Below are 24,719 nucleotides of genomic sequence, written 5' to 3'. Positions count from 1 at the left end.
TCATAGCTTCAATATCCTCAATAGATTGAGGACATTGTGAATTAGAAAGACCGATTCCATGCCTGAGAGGAACATTTCCTCTCTTGGATCCTGCATGTTGAACTTATTCAACACTTTGTCAATATAAGTGGACAATGATAAGCCTAACATCCTATTTTGCGATCTCTCACAAGCTTTATTTCTAGGATGTAACTGGTTTCACCTAGATCTTTCATTGAGAATGTATTGGATAACTACATCTTTACAGATGAAAGTATTGTTAGGGTTTAGGGTTTAAGCACAAGGTTGCTTAAAGCAATACACCCTGCAAATCAAGTTTGCAATAATGCAGGTTGCTGCCTCCACCTAATATTTATAGGAAAGACTAGGGTTTTTAGGTTAGATGGGTTTTATCTAGTGGGGCCCACCATACCCTGATTTTTTATTCAAGTAGAGTTATATTAGACATATTTTGGGGTTATAGAATATACCCTACAATCTCCTCCTATGTTCTACATATAGTCAGCACCAAGAATAGGTAAATATTGTTCAAACGAATCAAATAAACAGAATGTTTAAAACTTTAACGGATCATAAAGTAAACTTCAAGAAATAAAACTTTCTGAGTTTTAGATCAAATCTAAACCCAAACATCTAGAAGTTCCACATGCAAGTGAAACTTAAAAAGAAAAAGATCCTTGTAATCCTTAATGACTTTACTCATCAAGTAAGTCATCATCATCGAGATCCAGATTTAAACATTCTCCTTCATCTTCACCATCCTCAGTAATTTATCAAATATGAATTTCATAACAAAAATGAATTCAATTATTTGCATAAAGATATAAGAGTATCTAGTTCAACAAGAAAAACTTAGTACAATTCATATAATGGCTGAAAATGAATCAAAATTCAACAATAAGCAATACCGTCAAGTTTCTATACAAGAACAAGACTCTATATAGTCTCTTTCATAAGGACCATATCATGTTTCCTTTTGGAATATTATGATCGTCATATTAATCACAGATGTTGTATCATCAAGTTTGAAATGACACATCATACTATGAAGGACTGCAAGACAAGCATAATATCAACGAAACATATCAAAGTAAATTTTCATATTTCTTTGTGGAATAACAAAGTAAGAAAACGAAATACAAAAATTTGCTACACCATCAGATTTGGAATGGTTTCACAAACCTCCATACTTAGTAACCTTACCAAATTATCTGAAATATGTAAATTGTCACAGATGCTTAGTATGGCTAGATGAGATTCAAATAATTCCAAATAACATAGGATTAGATTAAGACATGCCTAAAAGGTCTTTAATCCCATTTTTCTCACAGTTTTGAATGTTCGATCTTTGTTCAGTCCCTTTGTAAGAGCATCTGCCATATTATTCTTTGATAGCACATCGATCAAAGTGATAATTCAGTGTTCTGTCAGATAATTCAGCATGGCCTGTTTTAGCTTGATATGCCTCATCTTTCCATTAAAGAGTGAATTATTAACTATCATTTTCGTAGCTTGATTATCACAGAATATAGATAGAGAGTTTAACTTCAAACTTCTCAATGGAATATCCATAATCAGATCTTTGATCCACTCTGCTTCATCTCCTGCAGAAGCTAGAGCAACAAGTTCTGATTTCATAGATGACAGAGCAATACAAGTCTGTCTCTTGGATTTTCATGCAACAGCTGCTCCACCCAGTGTAAATACATATCCACTGGTAGATTTACTGTCTCCTAAATCTGAGCACCACGATGCATCAAAATATCTTTCCAAAATTAGAGGATGTCCAATGTAGTAAGGCATACCTTAGAGTACCGTTAAGGTATCTCACAAGCCTTGTCAGAGCATCCCAATGCTCTTTACCAGGATTACTAGTGAATCGACTCAACATGCCTACCGTAAAGGCTATGTCTGGTCTAGTACAACTCATTACATACATGAGACTCTCAATCAATTTAGAATAATCTAACTGATTCACAGTTTCACCTGTATTAGGTTTCAGTCGTTGGTTATAGTCATAAGGTATCTCAATCGGTTTGCAATCACTGTATCCCCATTTAGAAAGTAGTTTCTCAATGTAATGAGTTTGGCTAAGAGTGATCCCTTGCTTATCAAAAGTTACTTTTATACCAAGAATGGTGTCTACTACACCAAGATCTTTCTTGTCAAATTCTTTGGATAAGGTTGCTTTAATGTCACTCACTATAGAATGATCAGAATCAAGAATCAACATATCGTCTACATACAAGAAAATAATCATAACCTTATTTGACACAAACTGAAAGTAAAGGCATTTATCCGAGTTACTGGTATGAAAACCAAAGCTCTTTACTATTTTGTCAAACTTTTTATGCCATAATTTAGGTACTTGTTTAAAACCATATAGAGATTTGTTCAACTTACAAACTCTCTTTTTAAAATCTTCCATGATAAACCCTTCAAGTTGATTCATGTAGATTTCTTCCATTAGGTCTTATTACGAAAGTTCGTTTTTACATCCATTTGATGTACAACATAATGCTCAATAGATGCCAAAGCAAGAAGAATCTTTATCGTAGCCAAGTGACAAACCAGTGAGTAGATATCAAAATAATCTATCCCACTAACTTAAGTATAGCCTTTAGCTACTAAGTGTACTTTATACCAGGCTATAGATCCGTCAAGATTAAGTTTCTTCTTTAAAATCCATTTACAATCTATTGTTTTAGCCCCTTTAGGTAAATCAACAAGCTGTTAGATCTTATTATGCATTAAAGAGCTTATTTCTTCATCAATAGCATCTTTCCATAATAGTGAGTCCCCAGATCTCATCGTTTCCTTAAAGTTGGATGGATCAGCCTCTAAATGGTAAATCACAAAGTCCTCACCAAAATCTTTGGGTATTCGATCCCTAGTAGAAACACGTCTATACTCTGATTCAGGAAGCATTGTGTGATGAGTGTCAGAAATAATTGGTTCAGATTCTAAAAGTGATTCTGTAATCATTCCTGTCAGACCTGGTAAGGTCATTCCTTTGTCTTTGAGAAATTTATCCTAAAAAAATATAACATCCCTAGATTCTATCAACACATTGGTTGAGAGATCCAAAAATCGATCTGCAACACTGTCTTCTGCACATCCTAAATAGATACACACAAGTGTTGGTTCTAGTTCCCACTTTAGGTCTCCTAGAGTCTTGTATCCTTACATAAGCTATACAGCCCCAAGTTTTATGAATGCCAAATCTACAGGGATGATTATGCTAAATTTTATAAGGAGTAGAAGTCAACTTAGAGTTTGGTAACCTATTCAGAATGTGATTGGCAGTCAACACTGCTTCTCCCCAATAACAAACAAGCATGTCATCTATCAATAACATGGAGCTTAACATTTCTGTCAGCGTCCTGTTCTTACGTTTAGCTATTCCATTTGATTGAGGCGAGTAAGGAGCAGTAGTTTCAAGTATTATGCCTTGAGAGGCACAAAATTCTTTAAACTCTAACAATTTATATTCTCCTCCTCTATCACTTCTAAGTCTTTTAATCTTTAAGTTCAACTGATTTTCTACTCGATTCTTGAAAATTTTAAAATTTTCAAAAGCTTCATCTTTCGATTTTAACAGATAAATATGATAGTACCAAGAGAAATCGTCTATAAAAGTGATTAAATACTTCTGACCACCTTTGATAGTGAAACTTTTAAAATCACGAATGTCAGAATGTATTAATTCAAGAAATTGTGTACTCCTAGAAACCGAACGGAAAGGTTTTCTAGTAATTTTGGTATAAACACACACTTCACATCTGTCAAATTTAATCAAAGTGTCTAATGATAAATTATGAGTTTTAGTTAGTTTGAGTAATTTCCTATAATTCACATGTCCTAATCTACAATGTAATGTTTTAGGATCAAGCAAATTTGAACTAACTTGATTAATTGTCTCATTTGCTAAACTTAATCCATACATGCCATTGACTAAATAACCACACCCAAAATAATGAGAGTTAACAGACAAAGTTACTCTACCACCATAAAAAGAAACACACATGCCAGTAATAATAGGCTAAGTGAAATTAAATTCTTTTCAAAATCAGAAACTACTTTAACATCTTTTAAAATTAAAGTCTTACCTGAAAACAATACCTGATTTGTAGTTCCTTTCTGAGTCACCTCCACTGATGCTCCATTGACAACTGTAACCGTCTCTGCTACTTTGGCTTTCTTAATCAGCAAGTTCTTGTTGTTGCACACATGACAGGTTACTCCAAAATCCAACCACTAATTTGAAGAGGATCTGGCTTCACCTTTTTCAACCATGGAAACAAAATTTGTAGGCTCAGTCTTATCCACCATTATGTGGACTTCCTTCTTTGGTGTGTCAGAATCCCCCTTTTTAGGGTGTCTACACTCAGATGCATAGTGACCCCACTTACCACAGTTGTGGCACTTACTCTTCTTTTTTAAAGTAGTCTTTTTGGTCTCCAACTGCTTTGATTAACTTTTAGGTGGCTTGAATTTCTTAGAAATATTCTTAGGATGTGTTACCATGTTAGCAACTGACTGTTGTTGTTTAACCATCTCCAAGTTATTCCTAGCCCTGTTCTCATCTTCTATTCGAATGAATCCCTTGAGATCATCCAACCCCACTTGCACTTTCTTTCTATACATCTCAATTTTAAAAGAATGTCAAATCGAAGGTAATTTAAAAATAATAGCACCAACTAGGAATGCATCACAAACAGGTATTTTTTCTAGGTTTAATTTAGACCGTAAATTCTCAAGATCAGTTACTTGAGGGAGGATTGTCTTATCTTCCTAAAATTTGAAGTCCATGAACTTATCCACCAGGTGAGTTTTGGATAGTTCCTCCTCTTTCTTAAATTGAGCATCTAAATTATTCCAGATCTCTTTTGTAGTTTCAGATTTACTGTAGGTCTCTGCAAGTCTATCTGACAAGCAATTCAACAAATAATCTTTGCAAAAGTCTTCATCACTAACCCATTGAGATTCCTCAATATCAATACAGTCGTTGAAAGTACTCGTTACGGTATAGAACCATTTTCATGCATTGAACTCAGATCCACTAAAGGTTTTCAATTTGGTCATCTCAAACGAAATGACATGTTTCTCCATCTCAAGATTGCTATATTTTATTTAAAAAAATATTTAAAGTAAAACAATCGCACTTGATCAGACGAGAAGCGAAGAATACAGTAGATCAAACTCAACTGGGGGTGTCGGAGGCGTCGGGCAGCGATGGCGCTGGTCTCTGGCGGAGGTGGTGCCGTTCGATTTTGAATAACCAAAACCAGAAAAAAAAAATATTTGGACAAAAATCCGATTTTTCTTTTACCTCTTTTTTTTTTTTTAAACGATCAAATCAAAAGCTTTTGAGAAAAAGAACAAAATTCCTTTCAATTCAAAAGCAATCAATGCTTTGGGAGAGCAATCAATGCTTTGAACTTTTTTTTTTTAATCAAAAGCAATCACATCAAGCTTTTGAAGCAATCAAAACAAACTAGAGCGATGAGAGCCGAATGAGATGAACACCGAAACATCATTGGCCTTTTTTCTTTTTTGAATTGAATCAAACGAAGAGAGCCGATCAAGACGAACACTGAAGCTAAAGCTTATCGTTCTTCTCCAAAGTCGATCACACAAACTAGAACCGTGACGTACGATCGAGGAGAAAAAAAAAATAAAACTATTGCTTTAAGATTGTTAGGGTTTAGGGTTTAAGCACAAGATTGCTTAAAGCAATACACCCTACATATCAAGTTTGGAATAATGCAGGTTGCTGCCTCTAGCTAGTATTTATAGGAAAGACTAAGATTTTTAGATTAGATGGGTTCTATCCAGTGGGGCCCACCACACCCTGATTGTTACATCCATAACTAAACCTTTACTAATTTAAGCTTGTGTGTAGGGGAGGAGCTCTATTATGTTGGGGACCTCTGGAACATCACCATGAAACCAACCTATAAGATTTTCAATATGTCGAATGGTGAACCAGTTGAGGAGAGGTTTCTGGATAGGGATCAAGGAAGGTTCATCAACGACTTCGTACATGTCAACCTTCCCCTGGGGCAACCCCTTTGGAGGAATGAAGGTATGTATAATTCACATTATTTTAATTCTAATTATATCCCTGGGGAAAATGGTGTACCAACCTCCTCCATTGATGCCCATTAATACCCCCTCATTGGATGGGGCCCACTCATAGAGGTCTTAGCACTTTGGGACCCCTGAACTGCCATCTGGGACTGGTGGATCATGCAGCAGAAAACTGGCGCATCATGCATGAGCCACCAGCCCATGATCCGCTAAATGTCAGAATTGTCTCTGTGTGGCTAAGAACCACTTGGTTCGACCTTGCCTTAACCTAGGGCTTAGCCAATGTTTGACTTAGGCTATTTGGGACCCAAGGGACCCAATTGGGCTACAAGCCATGAGCCTATGACCCGTTTGGGTTACATCTTAGTGTAAACCCATTTTTGGACTTTAAACCCATCCATAAGCCAAACATGACCTAGACCATTTATATAACCCAACCAAACCCTATCCCTCCTCATTTCACTCATCTCACAACCCTTAAGAGAGCTGAAAACATGGAGAGCAAGCCAAGGAGGAAGGAAGAGGAAGAAGGGAGAAGAAGGAGAGAGTGAGAAAGGACTCCACCTCCATTGGAGCTAACCTTGAGCTCACACCTCTTCCCCAACCAACCCTTCACTCACCTATGGATTAGGAGCTCATGGGAATGGTGTCTTGGAGCCCAAGCTCAGCTTAGGAACTCATTCTCTTACTGCTCTTGGCTGCAACTCATTGTAAGCCATTACTTCCACTTAGTTCTTATGCTAATCTATGTAGATATCATGTATAGATGTCCAATCCATGCTCCAACCAAGGGGCTTTCCATTTCTAAGGAACTAGCCCTCTGATTTGGGCTTGATTTCATCAATTAATGTTCAAGAAGGGACCAATCCCTCAATTCTTAGCTTAGATAGCTTGGAAAACCCAATTGGAACACCATTTCCATGGATGTTGGGTGCTTGGATTAAGTTCCAGCCCATTGGTACTAATTAGAGTCATATCCACTGACCTAATGACTCCATTAGGGACCCTTGACACCCCCCATGTTGTTCCCGAAGAGCCTTTGACCATTGGCCTCAGTTTGGATGTCATCCGAGCTGAATACAGCTCTCTCAGAGTCTGGCGGACGATGCATGATCCGCCAGGTTATATAGGGCATCATCCGCCAAGGCCAAATTGCTCTATTTTGGTGGTTCCAGCATTGGGACTTCAGTTGAGCCACCTCTCACTTGTTGCACATTCATTTTATGACATGTTAGGCTAACGTGTGCGTGTGGGAGGGACGTACATTACACGAAAGCCCTTTCACCTACGCGTGGACTTCAGTGAGTGGATCGAACACTTGAACTATTTTATAGCATGTTTTCATTAGGCATTAAGCTAGGTATGCATGATGTTTGGCTGAGAGCATGATACACATGTTTGCTTTATCTTTAATATATTTAAGTTAATGGAATCGGACTCTATATGAAAGGAGTCATGATCACCTTTGCATGTTGGTAATATTGAGAAGGAGACATGTATATTGTCGGATGTTTTTTATATATATAATTCTTCATATTAATTGATTTATTGAATTGATTCGGGTTGTGACCGGTCGACCATTATTTTGGTATCACACCTGCCGTATTGTTATTTGGGTGTGGGTATAAGCTAAAGAGATAAGAGGATAGTGACCTCCGGATTAGGTACTATGGACTCGGTCTTCAGACTACACTCGCACAGTGTGGGATTATAAATATAAATATTGCATTCAGTAGTTGTTTGCTGGCTAGGGGGTGATGTACCCAGTACTACGACCCTTTTGACAGGGGTGTAGGTGTCGGGCAAACCCATGGGTCCCGACCGTATTTTGGGGTAGCCCACCGCGAAGTCATCGTCGTATTTCAATGACGCCAGGACGGGGTTTGTATTGGGGGCTCACGGATAACTAGGTGAGTGGGTCCGGTCTCGTGGGTTTCCTTGGAAACAAAGGGTTGACATGGTCGGAATACCATCCATTTCTATGGCACCATTAGTTGTCATCCGTTATGGCACCGTTAATTGTCATCCATTTATGGTACCGTTTATCGACGATGCTGCCTGTGTTATTGTAGTACTTGACCTGACTTAGAATCTTGTTGTTAGGTGGGAAATTGGGTAAAAGCATTCATGCATCATATGTGATGTGCATACCTTAGCATGCATTGATAGTGTATCTATTGTTGTATATTGTGGATGGTTTGATTGCTCGCTGGACTTTGTGAGCTCATCCCTCGGGAATCTTCTTTTTAGATGTGGATACAGGGGTAGCGGACACAGTTGAGGGAGATTCGACGTTACCCTTAGGCGAGGACTTTGAGGCTTGGGGTGCTCAGCCAGAGTTGGAGCTGGGGTCGGGTTATCTTTGCGATGAGTGGCACCCATGAGGGGTATTAGTTTGAGCCTGGGGCTTGGACTTTGGATTTGAAGATGGATGTAATAATGACATATTACTTGACTTTCTTTTCCTACTCTTATATGGTGATTAGTACTGGCGTTATACTTGTGAGTTGGGGTATTTGAGTTAAACTGTTTAATTACTTATAAGGTATCACATAGAACTCCTAATCAATTGTGATCATTATTTATATTCTTCCGCCTTAACTCTGATTCCTTCTTATTCATTGAATGAGAAGCCGGGTAGTGTACATGACACAGCAAAGTATGTCGATCCTGTTGTTTGGTGCAGAATACAGGAGTATTCCCATCACATTTCCCTGAGTCGAGTGATGGGGGTGTGACACTGATTCCTTATTCAAGTAGACTTATATTAGGACATATTTTAGGGTTATAGAATATACCCAACAAGTATTCCCACATCATTCCCAATGAACAATATATCATCCACATAGAGGACAAGGAAACACAAGCCATTCCCCCTGATTTTCTTATAAATGCATGGCTCATCAATGTTTTGTTCAAACCCAAATTCTTTGAAAATAACGGATGTTCCAGCAACTGGAAGCCTGTTTTAGTCCATAAATGTACCTCAACAATCTGCACACCTTGTTTTCTTCTTGTGGGGAAGAAAAACCTTCTGGCTGATCCATGTATATGACATCATCTAAATGTCGATTAAGGAAGGTTGTCTGTACATCCATCTATCATATCTCATAATCATAGAATGCAGCAATCAATAATAGAATTCTGATGGATTTGATCATCGCCACTGGTGAGAAGGTTTCATCGTAATCAATACCCTCTTTCTGAGTGTATCCCTTTGCCACAAGTCTTGCTTTGAAACGTTCCTCTTTTCCATCCACACCTCTCTTCCTCTTAAAGATCCAATTGCATCTAATGGGCTTTACACCTTGTGGTGGATCCTCAAGAGTCCAGATGTGGTTGGAGTTTATGGAGTCTATTTCAGAGTGCATTGCTTCTAACCATTTTGCATAATCAATATCCTTTAGAACCTTAGAGTAAGTATAATGATCTATGTTCAAAGCATCAGACACCATATGGAACTCTTCCACTTTTTGATCTTCTTCAGTAAGAAGGTTCAAACAAGTTGGAGACCTGATAGACCTCCCACTGTGTCGAGGCTCTTGAAGTTGTTGTTCCTCAATTGGTATGTCGACTGAAGGTACTATAGATGCAGAAAATTCTTGGTCATTAGTTACTTCTTTAATGACTATTGGATCAGATTTACAAGAAATCATATCATCCTCCAGGAATGTCGTGTGTTTACTTACTATAACCTTCTATCCATTAGGGTCATAAAAATAATATCCAATAGTAGTTTTTGGGTATCTAAGAAAATAGCATCTATCGGTACGAGATTTCAACTAGTCTATTTGCTGCTTACGTACATGTGCAATATAACCCCATACCCTAATATGTTGTAGACTAGGCTTGTACCCATACCACAACTCAAAGGATATTTTAGGTATAGATCTTGTTGGCACTATGTTCAATGTATAGATTATAGTCACTAAGGCGAAACCCCAAAATGATAAAAATAATTCTAATAACTCAACATAGACCGAACCATATTCAATAGGGTTCGGGTTCGTCTCTTTGAAACACCGTCCTATTGAGGTGTTCCTAGGATCATCAACTGAGATATAATCCCAGCAACTTTTAGATAGTCCCTAAACTCATCTGATAATTACTTTTCTCCTCGATCTGATTTGAGGCACTTAATACACTTACCCAATTACTTTTCAACCTTTGCTTAGAACTCTTTAAAATTTTCAAAGATTTCTGACTTGTAGTGCATTAGGTATATGTAACCATATCGAGAGTAATAATCTATGAAGGTTACAAAATAATCATAGTCATACCTTGCTTGAATGTTAATGGGTCCATATACATCTGAATGTATCAATTCTAACAAATATTTAGCCCTCTTGCCCTTATTGTAAAAAGGTTTCTTGGTCATTTTTCTTTGTAGGTATGATTCATAGGTTAGATAAGGCTCTACCTTTAGACTATTTAAAGGACCATCCTTTACCAATCTGTTTATTTTGTCTAGTCCAATATGACCTAATCTCAAGTACCAAAGATAAGTTGAATTGACTTGGGCTGATTTCTTTTAGTAGTAATATTAGAGATTTCATTTACATTAAGAACCTGTTTCAAGAGATATAATCCAATATCAAGGAAGCCAGTAGTAACATATGAACCATTCAACCGAATAGATAACTTAGTTCAAACTGAAAAGTATATCTATCCAAAACTGGCTTCAAAACAGAAACAATGTTCCTCAAAAAACTAGGAACATAAAAACAATCTCTTAAAACCAAAAAATATTATCAAAACATAAATAAAAATCTCCAACAGCCTCTGCAATGGCCTCAGCCCCGGTACCTATTTTGAGACAAACCTTGTCCTTACTCAACCTTCTTGTCAGCTTGAGCCCCTGCAACATGTTGCAAATGTGGGTGGTAGAACTAGAATCCACCAATAAAGTGTTAAATGGTTCTTCTGACAAATTAGATCTCATAAATGATAAAAGTTTCAAAAATACCTTCTTCCGGCTTCTATTCCAAAGATGCCAAGAAAGCACAACAATTCCTCTTCCAATGTCCCTCCTTTTTTTAATAAAAGCAAGGTCCCTTTTCAATTTTCTTGCTCTTCTGAATTCTCTTGGATTCTACCTTTGGGGTCTTACCCTTGTTGGTCTTCTTCTTCTTGCCCTTGGGCTTAGAAGAGGAAGGCTTTTTTTTCTGTTATTAAGACGTCCGCTCTTCGATGCTGCCTCAACTTCTTGCAACATATTGCCAAGCTCGGGAAGTTCTATGGAGAATCTATTCTTGTTAAAATTGATAATAAAAGACCCATAAATATCCCGAGGAAGAGAGTCGAATATAACATCAATTTTATATTCCAATTGATGAGTTGATCCTAGGGTATCCAGTTCCTGGAATAAATTCATCAACTTCATGAAAGGAAGCTAAGGGGAATTATCAATGGACACTCACATCTTAAACTTCCCTCCAAGCTTTGGGGTATGCATTGGAACAAATCAACCCTTATGTACATGTCTTACCCTATCGGAGTTCGTTACATAGATGTTGGTTGAGTAGACTATTCTATCCATCACTTCCAATGATTTTTGATCACCTGAGTGCCATGTTCATTCCTATCGGCTAACACACACTCATGTCAAGTGCATACCCTTTGTCTCGGAGTGAATCATGGTATTGTGGGTTTAATGCTCACTATCGTAGTGCATCTCCCACTGACCATATCCTCTACCTATCACATAGGAGATGAATGCAGGCCATCCCATTTAACTAATGAAGCATTATCTTATCGACATCTGCAAGAGTTGGTCAACAGGATTTCTACACCCACCGATTAAGAGAGGCCATGGAAATCCTACCAGTTAGGGTTTCCTATATCACACTTGTTTTAAATAGGAAAATGCTTCACCTATCTACTATCGTTGTGCATCTCCCATTGACCATATTCTCTACCTATCACATAAGAGATGAATGCAGACCATCCCATTAAACTACTGAAGCATTAACCTATCGGCATCTGCAAGAGTACGTCAACATGATTTCTACACGCACCAATTAATAGAGGCCATGGGAATCCCACCAATTAGGGTTTTCCATATCACACTTGCTTTAAATAGACGAAAAATGGGAACGTATACAATCATCACCATAATGTGGTTATCCATCCATCCATCAGATGAAAATAAAAGGAACTAGTGGTTATGGGATTACATCTACAATCAACTAGAGTTCGCATCTAGTGCGAAAGGCCTTAAACTCTTCAAGAAAGCAATCACATCCTCCAATCCTCTCTCGATCAGCACCACCGAACAAGGATCGATCCATGATCACCATCATATCATGATCAAATAAAATTAAAATCTAATCATTTCTATTACATTCTCTTTAAATAAATAAAACTCAAGAAACTAGCCTACCAATTGGATTACCTGAGGGAAATTACAACATTTACATAAAAAGAGAAGGAGAGAGAAAGAAAGGAGAAAATTACAAACATCACCACTTGTATGCCATACCATTCACCATCCATATAATGCATCTCATGATTATATTTTTTAAATCTCATAACCACAGTCATCATATTGTACTTGATCCTTTCAATTTAATTCCAATTTATGTGAAAAATAATAAAAACACATTATATCATACTAATTCTTAGTATTGCAGGACATCTCATGTCAAAATATTCATGTACATCCAATGTACAACAAAAATTAGATCCAAGTCCAATAGCCCAATCCACTAACTAGTCAATAAAAATAGTTAATAAACAAGTCTAATAACCCAAATCCCATGATGCTATAAATTACCTTCAGCCCATGACTTAAAAAAAAATTGGGGCAAGAGGGTTGTTACTGTCTTTTCATGATAGGGTTTCAAAAATCCTATCATCTTCTTCCTCTCCTTCTTTCTCTTGGCTGCAGGATGCTGCAACTATTGCAGCAATATATTATTTTTATTATTCCTCAACCAATAGGAATGGGTAAAGAGAAGGAAAGTGGGGTTGGGATTGGCCTTGGGTTGATGTCGCGGGGGCAGCGTGTCATGCACGGCCAAGAGGGCCTAGCCAGGAAACTATGATACCGGCTGGTGTGCAAAACACCTGGGTCGCGGGTTGCAGGTTCTTAGTTCTTAGCGCATGGTCACGATGGCCAAGCAAGTTTGGTGGCTTGGGTCTTTGTTGCACAACGCATCAAGGTTCAAGGTTGTTGTTGGCCTGTGATGCTAGATGGCAGTAATCATAACCCCTTTTTATAACATATTATATAGAATATGACAAAAGCAATCATAAGCAATCATTGTGTTTACTATTCTGTGAAAATCACATTATTGTTCACTGAACAGTGAACACATGGTTGCTTGCAATTTTTTTAATCAGAATAAAAACTAAAATGATCTCGTACAATACAGTGCAAAAATTTAAAGGCTCTCCCATGCGAAAGTGAGGCTTTAATACCATTGCTAGAATCGCGGGTACGATTCGGCGAAAGTGAATTGGAGTCGTTACAACCGATGGGATAAACCATTCAAAACTCAAAACAAAACTTAGGGTTTTGATCGTTACCTGAAACTTCACAAGCGCAAAGCCTCCACATAATCTTAGCGCTTTCGTAATGATTCCCACACACACGTAAAACTTTGCATTCCCTTGAGTGCAAGCTCTGCCATAATCAATAGGATTTTCGCCAAAACCCTAATCACAAACTGGTAGAGAAGAAAACTAGAGAAGATGGAAAACTTCAGTAATATTATCTTAGCCCTTTCATAATGAGTCCCACACACACGTACAACTTTGCATTCCCTTGAGTGCAAGCTCCTCCATAATCAATTAGGTTTTTGCCAAAACCCTAATCACAGATTGGTAGAGAAGAAAACTGGAGAAGATGGAAAACCTCAGTAATATTATGAGAGTGTGTACTAGGGTTTTCACACCATATCCATATATAATGCAAAACCCTAATACTAAATGATGGGATAATTACCAAATTACCCTGGGTTTTCCTAGTGGGAATCAAAATCCGATGCATAATCGAATTCCTTTTCCAACACTTTGGTGTATAATATTTGATGGGAAAGGAATATGCGTAGGAGGACCACTTCCTCTCTTACCTTCTCTAAAATTTGGACCTCTATTGACTTTGAGGTTAAACTAGAGCCAATCACATTCAGGCTGTGGATGTAGACTGCTTTAGGAATCAACATATTGTTTCTGTTTGGGGCCTCCAGATTTGGCTCCTTTGATTAGCTTGTTTTGTTCTCCTTGTTTGGGTGATCCTTTCCCCCTGAGGGGGTGTTTTTGTATATATCTTTTCTTCGTAATATATTTCGGGTTCACCCAAAAAAAAAAAAAAAGAGCAATGATGACTCACTTACAACGGCCACTAACAAACTTTAGTAGTGCTCTAGAGCTTGCCATTCTCTTCCTTCTTTCTCCCTTTCTCTTTTCTTTTTTTTTTTTTTTTTTTTTTGGTGACTAGAGCTTTTAGTGGCAAGCTTGGAGCGCTTTGCTGCCTAAGCATTACTAGGTGATATTGTTAAGTGATAGCTATTTGCAGACCTTGTTCTAGTTTGCATCTTCCTATTATGGACCAAACAAGGAAAAACTCTCATAAATAAGGATTGAATTAAAATGGATATTGGTGGACAAAACCAATAATAGATTTTGAGCTGGAACAGACACAATGTGAAGCTCTAAGATCAAATCCCATTTATCCCAAGAAAACAACCATGCAATATGTAGGTACAGCGGCCTCCGAATGCGGGTTTCTCTGCCTTGTGAGCGGGATCCGTTGGTTTCCGTGGTCCCTTGACGACAAAGGTTATGGATGACATCGAGTTTCTATGTATCAACATGGGAGGTTGGAATCCTGCTTCATATATTAAAAATAAATGGAATTGCCACTTAGGATTCAGGCCTAGGACCCAATGGGTGTAGTCTCATCCTGGGTGAGCGGAATGGGCTACGTGATTCCATATGGTGTGGTCCGAGATTCTGGGTAAGTGGTTAGGTTACAAGCGTGGGAAGGTATTAACACCCCATCTCGCCCAGTTAAATAGGTCTTTCTACTAGATGCTAGATTTAGAAGATTCTCCCATAATAACACGTCTTATACCAACATACAAGGCTAGATTATGATGCATCAAACATAAGAAAGAAGGAATAAAAAATCATTTACTATGTACACTAAAGTAAATTACTTTAATGGTCTACATTGTATCCAAAATAAAGGAAAAAGTAGAGATGTAAACCTACAAACAAAATTAAACAAAGTAACGAAAATACAAAAGATACAAAATATGAGGTGTCCCTACGGCTCAAGTGGTGACGGACGATCGGCTTGCCTCTCTCTTGTCGAACATATTAATGACTATATAAAAGGGATTTCGCTACTTAGACTTCGAACAGAGTAATGGTTGTATATAGGATTTCGCTATTTGTACTTAGACAGAGCAACGACTATATGTAGGCTAAATGTGGATCAAGAATTGAGGGAAAGCAAGACTTCAAACCAAAACAACCTTTAGATAGGGTAATCGAAGGATCTAACCATGGGGAAGGAAGATCAAAACTAGCAAAAGGGGGCTAAAAGGGATGTGCAAAGGCATAAAATGAGCAAAATGGGAGAAAAATGGGCTTGGAACCCATCCAAAGATCTTTTTAGCTTGAAAAATGAGGGTAGGGGTCACCTCTAATTATAGGAGTAATCTGGTCAATCACGGCGCCGTTGTCAGGGAAGATGAGCACTTCCTCCTTTAGCATTTGGTAAAGGAATAAATTTTAAGAATGTAAAGATGATATGACTTGGGTATAGGGATAAGAATCCTTCTAGAGACAGATGTCAATGTCTGTCCGTGTCTTGTTGTATTATCGCCGGGGGGTGACAAAATTCAACGTCTACACAATACAACATGGAGACCATATGGGCATACAAATTAATATGAAAATGGGTATTACCATACCTGGATCCATGGTAGAAGAATAATAACTTCTCTATGCTCCCCTCACTATGATGGTCATCGATCTTATTTACCCTCCTTTAATCACAATTTAGGGTTTGTGCATGTCATACACTTAATGGGTCAATGTCGATAACATATAGAGTGAGGTAGGGACTAACCTTGTAAAAGGATACAAAATGTCTTTTCCAATTAAAGGATGTCAGAATCTGTTGGTGGCAACGGAAGCAGTACGATACCGGATACATAATAAAAAATTATAAAGACAGGATCTCAATGAACACATGTGATATCGAATTAATCACTGGGTAAGTAGGTTACCTAGAAAGCACTAATGGCACATTCCTCCAAAGGAATGCAACACAATAGTATGATCACCAAAGCTTTCCTCCAACTCCAATGGCAGAAACCCTAGCTTGAGGAAGAAGAAGACTTTCTTTTTCTCTCTCAAAACTCTTTCTCAACTGGTGAAAATAGTTATGTTGTCTCTCTAGGGTTTGAACCAAGCCTTTCTTTAATTAGAAAAACCTTAATCAGAAGATTACAAATCAATGATCAAGGTCATATAAAGTGGTGTGATCCTAAAGGGGTAGCCCTTTAAGTTGTCCATAATTACACAAAGAAAATCTCTACACTTTAAAGTTTTCCTTAATTAGACAAAAAGACATCTCTATGAAAGGCATGAAAACCCCCTATGCTGAAAACTTTCATTACACTTTCTTCTGACACTACCAACATCTACAATGCATCCTCACAAGTATGGAAACAAAACGTCCTACTAAAATTACAAGTGCACTGCATAATTAACCGTGAGTATTAGGACCAATGATCAACTAAATTATTTAAAACTTCTTTAAAATAATAATATCTAATATTACCGAGGCCCCGGATTCCAATCAATTATTATCCAATAACTCGTATACTTGGATGTTCACCCTATCGGGGGCTGAAACCTTATTGAGGAACATCCCTATTCACGCATATAAATCATATAATGAGCGTCTGGTGTGTAGTAGTAAGTCCTGTCGGTAGACATCAACCACTGGATCACCACAATCACATGAAATATAAACGCAACAGTAAGTGCCTCTTAGGTATAGAAAAACATAACTACCAAAAATTCCCCTTACAAATGCAATAGCAGTAAACTAAGTTGGAAATTCTAATAGATCAATGTTCAACACAATTAAGTGTACACATTTATATTTCTATACTAATCTCCATTAGGAAAATATATAATGTGGCAACCCTAGAACAGAGTGTCCAAGTCTGTCCATAGTTGTGAACTAATAACGGTAAAAATAGGCAGTTGAATATTATCAAAATAATCAAAATAAAAAAATAAATATAAAAATACATTAATTAATTTAATCATATTAAATCGGGCTTGATGCACACATACATCAAATGCAATTAATCCATCAACCTCACACTTGTACATCAAATCCAATTACTAATTAATATTACACCCATGTTATCTACATGCCTGTTGAAAACTATTGGTGTAAGTCCCTTTGTCATAGGATCAGATAGGTTAGCTGCAGTGTCAACCATGGTAAAAGATATGTCACCGCGTTATATAATCTCCCGAATGAGATGATATTTACGCTCCACGTGGTTATTCATCTAATGTGCTCTAGGTTCCTTAGCTTGAGCAATGGCTTTTCTTTTATCACATAACAAACAAATAGGATGACTAATAAGGTCAAATACAACCTCCAAATCGGTCAAGAATTTTCTCCAGCACACACCTTCCTTGGCTGCCTCACATGCTGCCAAGTACTCAACTTTAGTCATGGAATCTGTAGTTGACTTCTGCTTCACACTTTTCCATATGACAGCACCGCCTCCCATTATAAACAGCATCCCTGTTGTAGACTTCCTACTATTGACAAGTCACTTGCACCATAAAAGAGGCAATAATCCTTTGATCTTCTCAAGTACTTCATGATGCACTTGACACAATCTAGTGTTCCTGTCCAAGTTGCATGGATATACACACGATGTATACCAATACAAAAGGGGATATTTGATTGAATTAAACTTTGAAATTTGACATGTGTCTTACCTAGATCATGTCCTCTCCATTGGTCGGAATGGATATATTATTTGTCCATATGGCAGAATAGATGTCTTGTGACATCGGGAGAAGATAACAAACCTTTGTTTCAATAACAAATTAGCCCCAAAAAAATAGTGCAAATGTATAATTAAGGTGTGCTATAGATATTTTCTATTACCAAATAAAAAAAATATAGACATTTTCTAAATAGGGGGACAATGAGAGATGAAAATTTACTTTAATGGAAGAATCAGAAAAGAAATATTCAACAAAGGAGTTTGAATAAATATGGATCTCATTAAAGATCATAAATGTCTCACACTAGTTCTTCCTTGTAGACACTTCTGACAATAAAAGTGTTTCGGGGGAGGGGGGGTTTGGGAACAAAATTTTGCCACTAAAATGAATAGTTGGAAAATCAGGTTTTAACTCGGGTAAGTCATCCAAGTCGAGTAAAAAAATAACAAAACTTAATCAAGAGTTATGTCAATTCGAACAGATTAAAAAATGATCAGACTCAGATCTGAGTTTGCTCGGGTAAAAAATGACTATGTTTATGCCCGAGTCAAATAAAAGTAGTCAAGTTCAGTTAAAATTTTGAAAACCTCACTCTAAACGATGGATCCAGATCTTCTACGATGCGGGCTGCCCATCCTATCGTGTTGTGCAGACACACGATGGTGCACATTGACCGCCTTATCCCTGTCCAAACGCCTTGTTCGAGCGGAGGTAAGGCGATCATTGCGCACAACTCTATGTTTGCGAAGCACAGGCAAGATAGGGCAGCACGCCATAGAAGATCTGTATTGCTAAACGATATTTAATATACAATTTGAATTTGCATTTGAAACTATGAGTAACTTCAATGTCCAATTCATCCAAATTTTTTTTTTTTTTTTTGGATTAAGAGGTTGTATAATAAGGAGGGGGGAATTAGGGGATGGGGATAAGCCCCAAGGTGGTTTGAATTCATGGTCTCTTATTTGAGGAGTGGTCTTTTGCCAACTGAGCTGATCCCTTGGGGTCCAATTCGTCAAAATAGAATGTATAAAATGAGAGCCTCGAGTCTCTTTTACTTCCTACAAACCTCTCACGCATGACATCATTACCCACCCACCCCCACCTCCACCCCCACGGCCCCACCCAACTTTGTCTTCAGTTTCCTTGACAAAAGGAAACCTTTTACTTTTTTATCGGTTTTATAATCACATTAATAAATATTCTATTTGAATTCATGTCATAGTGTTGAGTTTTAAATCTTGTTATTCAAGATATTTAGAAAATACACGTCTCGTTTTGACCGGGTATGACTCGCCTGATCCACAGTTACTGAAGAGGACGAGTCTGAGGCACAAAACTTGGTTTTTCAATTATGCTAAAATGTATTATTTTCATTGCATTGAAACATTTCAAGAGAGCACAAGAAGTGACAAGAGCGGGAGAGATCCATTACAACAAAGTTAATTCTTCATTCAGAACCAAAAGGCAATGGAAAGGATACAAAGATCAATTTTGTGTTGCAACATCATTCTTCAGATACTGGACAAACTCACCTACGTAGTGCTCTTGATCAACAACAGCAGCAACAGCTTCTGCTACTTTGAGGCCTATCCTGTTCCCTTCTTCTGACACCATGGCTTGCCTCAGACACTCGGCAATGCCATCCCTACTAAATGACCCATCTTCATTTTGCTCAACTTGGACAGCCATACCCTTGTCCACCAACAATCTTGCATTATATATTTGATCGAAAACCAGTGGCAAGACAATGAGTCGATGACCATACCTGAGATTCTCTATCACAGAACCCCACCCAGCATGAAACAAAGTTCCTCCAATGGCTGGGTTTGCTAGAATTTCCAGTTGAGGAGACCATCCCATGCACACCAAACCTCGGCCGGCCGTATTCTTTTTGAAGCTTGGAGGTAAAATGTCGAAATCTTCGGTAAGTTCAGATGCCTTTTCAGGTTTGATAAGTGACCATAGAAATGGTAGATTGGAAAGCTCTAGTCCATAAGCTATCTCATCAACTTGATCTTTGCTTAATTTACATGTACTTCCAAAAGTTACAAACACAACAGACTTGGGTTTTTGTTGATCAAGCCAATTAAATGTTTTAACCCACTCCTCACCATAATCTCTTTGCTCAGCAGCTAGCTGATCCGGTAGAAATAACCCCAAAGGAAATACTGGCTTCTGGAAGATCTTCGTAAGTACTTCCAAGTAGTCACCTTCAATTTCCTTGAAGCTACGAAGGGCCACGGCCTTGCAGTTCTTTAGAATTTTAGGTAATCGCTTACCCAACACCATATTGTAAAAGAAATAGCAGCCAATGGCTTCGGGGCCACGCCGGACGGCAACCGATGATGGAAAAGTGATCCACTCAGGCGGTGATGTCAGTGATTCCGGTGATGGACGGACCTTTTTTAGGCCATGTTCCGTTAAAAACTCCGGTGGCCCGGCAAAGGCCATGGTGGCAGCCGAGAAGGCGGAAAATAAGAAAACTGGAACATGGAAATCGTCGGCAATGTCAATTGCCCAATGCGGGAAGATATCAACACCTATCCAATTGGGTGATTCATTGGCGATGAATTGCTTAAAGGGATGACACAAAAGATCATAGGCAGCCATTAAGTCCTTCTCCTTCTCTGAAGAAACATCCAAGGTGGCCTCGGCACCTTCCGGTAAGGAACTGCCGTCGACTACCGGGAGCGGAAATGCCACTAAGTTTATGAAAGCAGATAATTCTGATGGTAGTTTTGGGAGTCTTTGGATGTTTATAGGGGTAGAAATGAAGGAAACACGGATCCCAGCTTTGGCCAAAGCCACGGAGAGATGGAAGAATGGAAGCAAATGGCCAAAGGCTGCATATGGAACCAGAACTACATGCAAATCTTTAGCCATTTTGATGTTTGAGAAATGTTTCCACTGCTTGGTTGCTTTTATTGGTGCGCCTAAGCTACTATGATCACTCCTATAATTAATTAATAAGGATAAAATTTGTGATCTCTGTCCAGCTCATGTTGTTTGCAGCTGTTGCACAATAATGCACATTTTTGTTAGGTGTTGCACATGTTTTGTTACCTCTTTAATTCAAGTTTTTATCCTAACGACCTAACGACCTCCTCTTCTTTTTTAATCTTCTTCTTCGACGAATGCGAAAAGGCAACGCCGCACCTCACTTTCCTCACTCCCCAAGTCCCTTGACCCTTTTACCAAAAAATAAAAAAAGTCCCTTGACCCGCCCTCACCCACCCTTCCCCTGCCCCTGCTCAACCCCACACTCCCATGTAACCCCGCCGAGCCCCACCCTCTGGTCAGGCACGACCTTAACTAAGATTTTTTAATCTAGACACTTGTCACCGTAACTCTATACCTAAGAGGGTCTTGTCACTAAGATACGAACGTGTACTTTGATATATCAATGATTAAGGTCCTATGGTCCAAATCCAATATGTTGGGTGCGGATAAGTATCTTGTGAGTGAAAGAGCCGCTCAACAAGGTTTCCACTACCCGATTGGGGAGGAACATCAGAGAGAGATGTCTGTGGATAGTTGGATGAGAATCAGGATCCTGTACCTTTTAAAATGGTTTGCAAAATTTAATTTCACATAAAATGTTAATTATATGTACGATTTAATTAAAGTATTTAAATCGAGTTTTGTGATTTTGAGCACGTATACAGATACTCTAATATAGACACGTACTATGGAATGGGTTTGGCAGTGTTTACATACATGCCTTAGATTCCATAATGATGATGTTGATTAGTGGAGGATTGTTACATAATAAATGTTATTATGTAATTTAATTTTGGGATTGATTTGCTAATTAAAATAATTGATTTATTTTATTTAATAAATCTGATGTAATATTTTAATTGTCCATTTATCTATCTATTTATCAAAATACATACTCTACATTTTTTATCCAATTTTTCAGATGTCCCAAATTCCCTTGAATTTCCTTACAACCTCTTTTTTCTGCGGCGAACAGACACATCCCCCACACAAAAGATGCCACACCACTGTCTCTTTCTCTCAAACTCTTCCCACCATCCCTCTCATACGCAACCTAGATAATGTAGTTCGGTCTCTCTCTCTCTCTTTCTCTCTCACCCCTCATCCGTCCCTTATTCTCTCCCTCCCACTATCTCACCATGCTTTCAAACGAAAGGTCTCGCAATGTTCCCTGAGTCAGATTTTTATCCTCCTTTTGATTACTTATGAACACATTTGGTTTCTTTACTTTTATATGTCGCTTGCTCCTTTCTCTTCTTCTTCAATGGCCAGGTGTTGTGTTGGTGGCATAGCATGGGTGACCAATGACCAAGTAGAGGGGTTTGAGTCAATATGGCGAGATTATTGAATCAAATGTCTGTTATTATACGGCTTCATCTTCTTAGAGAAGAAGATCGGATCAGGCCGATTCGGCCTTACTTCTCTTCTTGGTTTTCACTGATATTGGATGGCTCCCTTGCTCTGTACTACCTGTGTCTCTATTCTCTAATTGATTACCAGAAACGATGTTTTTTCTTTCGTCGTCCAAGAGACGAGGATAGATCGGTTCGATAGAGGCTTTTTTGATATTCTCATTATCTTGGGGGGGCATTTGATTACATAATGAGTTGGTCCAGCTTACTTCTTTCTCTTCATCTTCGTTGTGCATTCAAATATCCAAGAGAAAAGGCTCCACGAAAGTTGTTGCAATGATGAGTCAATTCTATCTTAAAATTGACTCTTTTTTCCTTTGAATTCTCTAATCAGAAATTGAGGGTTTGGGACCATGAAAAGATTGTAATTTTCCTTATTATTATTAAATATTCACAAATCACAAGTTAAGATCGTCGTAATGTGGATATCTTGAGGGATTTCTTCGAGGAGTCAAACATTAAGTACTTCCATGATTTCAAAGATCTTGGTAATGTCAAGGTGTGTTTCTGTCTTTCAGATTTGATTCGTTACCAGTCTTTCCGACTAAAAGATGTTATAATTCTCTAAACATGTCTTAATATTGCATTGCATTTACTAACAGGCTAGCCCAGATTATAAAAGCTTTTGCTATGTTGCCCTTGCCCAAGAAGGTTTCTGTCTGGATGTTCCAATTGAAGCAAACTTCATAAAAATTCCACCAATGACAGATCCTCTGTTATTTACCCAAAATCACTCTCATATTGGATTGGATAATTTAGGTGATTGGAATTCATAGGTTCCGAATATATAAAAATGAGAAACATTATTCACATTCGTAGATAGAGAATTACCATATGATTGATAGCTTTATTGATTCATCAGAAGTTGTTGTGGTCATAAAAATTTGCTTAAATGACATGACGATGCATGATTGAGAAGAGTACTATTCATACTAACTCATTTTCTTTACTGTTCTATAGATTTATCCATGGAGGTTGATCTTCTCTATTTAGTTGGTCATCCTACTCTCAAATTAGCCCTAATTAACGAAGATAAGAATATTTCATGGCTATTGATTGAATTAGCATATCAATTCTCTATACTTTTTTCCATTGTTTGTTGCTCGTGTCTTGTATAAGTACAGTGTTACAGATTTACTGTTGATAAGCAAATGCAGCAAAGAGGGTGAAGTTGCTGTTGCTCCCTAATTATATTTCTTGCTTGTACTTGTACCCGCCTATTCCTTCAGAATTTATAAAAATTTACTACTGAGAATTCTAGGTTTTAGATAGATTGTTGATATGCTATGAATAACTCTCTCTCTCTCTCTCTCTCTCTCTCTCTCTCTCTCTCTCTCTCTGTCTCACTCACACACACACACACACACACAAAGTTTCCGATTTAACAAATTTTACAACACAACAGTTTTGTTGATTGGGGAAGTTGATATTCAATATTTGTGATGAATTTGCTGGATTGACCTACTTTTGCTACTTAACAGACAACTAAACCAGCGTAATGTTTTACTCCAGCAAACAAGAGAGGTACAAACAGAGAAGTGGGAAAAAAAGGTTTCAGTTTTCATTCTCAGCTATTTGCTTTATTCCCAAATCCAATCATTCAGATGGCTTACACTTTCCAAGCTTCTTCCAAACCATGTAGATGCCAAGAATATCCGGCAAAAGAATGTCAAGTACTTGATATTCATTGCATGACCATAAATATTAGTGTTTTCAAAACACAAATATATCACTTGATTTTTTAACTTAAGTTATCTTTTTCTGCTTTCTTGTGTTGGTTGTTATTTCCAACTGGTAGAATATCATTGTTAGACAGTTAAGCAATGGAAAGTTCATGCAAAGAACAATATTGGTGTTGTTTGTTAGTTTTGGAAGGACAACATTGGACTATCATTAAGTTATTCAATTTAATGTAATAAATAGTTGTTCATGTCTCTGTTAAAAATTATGATTAGCATAACTTTGTTGGAATCAATAGAGAAGGTAATCCTGCTATTTTCGCAGACATAATCCAATTACATAAGTTTACACATCAACATGCTCAGGATTGAGATCCTATTGGCAAGAACAGTTTTGTTATGAAACTCATGATTTCTCTGTGAGAAATTATCTTATTACGTATAGATTTTATTTTATTTTATTTTTTTGGGGAGGGGGAGGGGGAGGGGGTTGGTTTGATTTTACCTTTTGGTCCTTCAATAAGTTGCT

The 24,719-nt window shown here is 37.7% G+C and overlaps 1 protein-coding gene and 1 long non-coding RNA gene across 2 annotated transcripts; one reads left to right on the top strand and one right to left on the bottom strand.

The window, feature by feature from the left end:
* The first annotated feature begins 4,653 nt into the window (after positions 1 to 4,653).
* Positions 4,654 to 22,794, top strand: LOC122663975. The gene is made up of 3 exons (XR_006333254.1): positions 4,654 to 4,664; positions 9,762 to 9,772; positions 22,716 to 22,794. It is a non-coding gene; the product is annotated as an uncharacterized LOC122663975 (long non-coding RNA).
* Positions 19,555 to 21,016, bottom strand: LOC122663974 (UDP-glycosyltransferase 91C1-like). Its single transcript, XM_043859646.1, has one exon. It carries the CDS (start codon positions 20,980 to 20,982, stop codon positions 19,585 to 19,587), a length of 1,398 nt encoding a protein of 465 aa, XP_043715581.1. The 5' UTR covers positions 20,983 to 21,016; the 3' UTR covers positions 19,555 to 19,584.
* Positions 22,795 to 24,719: the final 1,925 nt, after the last annotated feature.

This window comes from Telopea speciosissima, chromosome 6 (assembly GCF_018873765.1).
Source record: "Telopea speciosissima isolate NSW1024214 ecotype Mountain lineage chromosome 6, Tspe_v1, whole genome shotgun sequence".
Classification (NCBI taxonomy): domain Eukaryota; kingdom Viridiplantae; phylum Streptophyta; class Magnoliopsida; order Proteales; family Proteaceae; genus Telopea; species Telopea speciosissima.
Note: the sequence above shows the minus strand (reverse complement) of the source record. Positions and strands in the feature narration are given on the sequence as shown.

Excerpts from the sequence above, each read along its gene's own strand:
- LOC122663974 (XM_043859646.1), bottom strand. The coding sequence starts at position 20,982 with ATGGCTAAAGATTTGCATGTAGTTCTGGTTCCATATGCAGCCTTTGGC.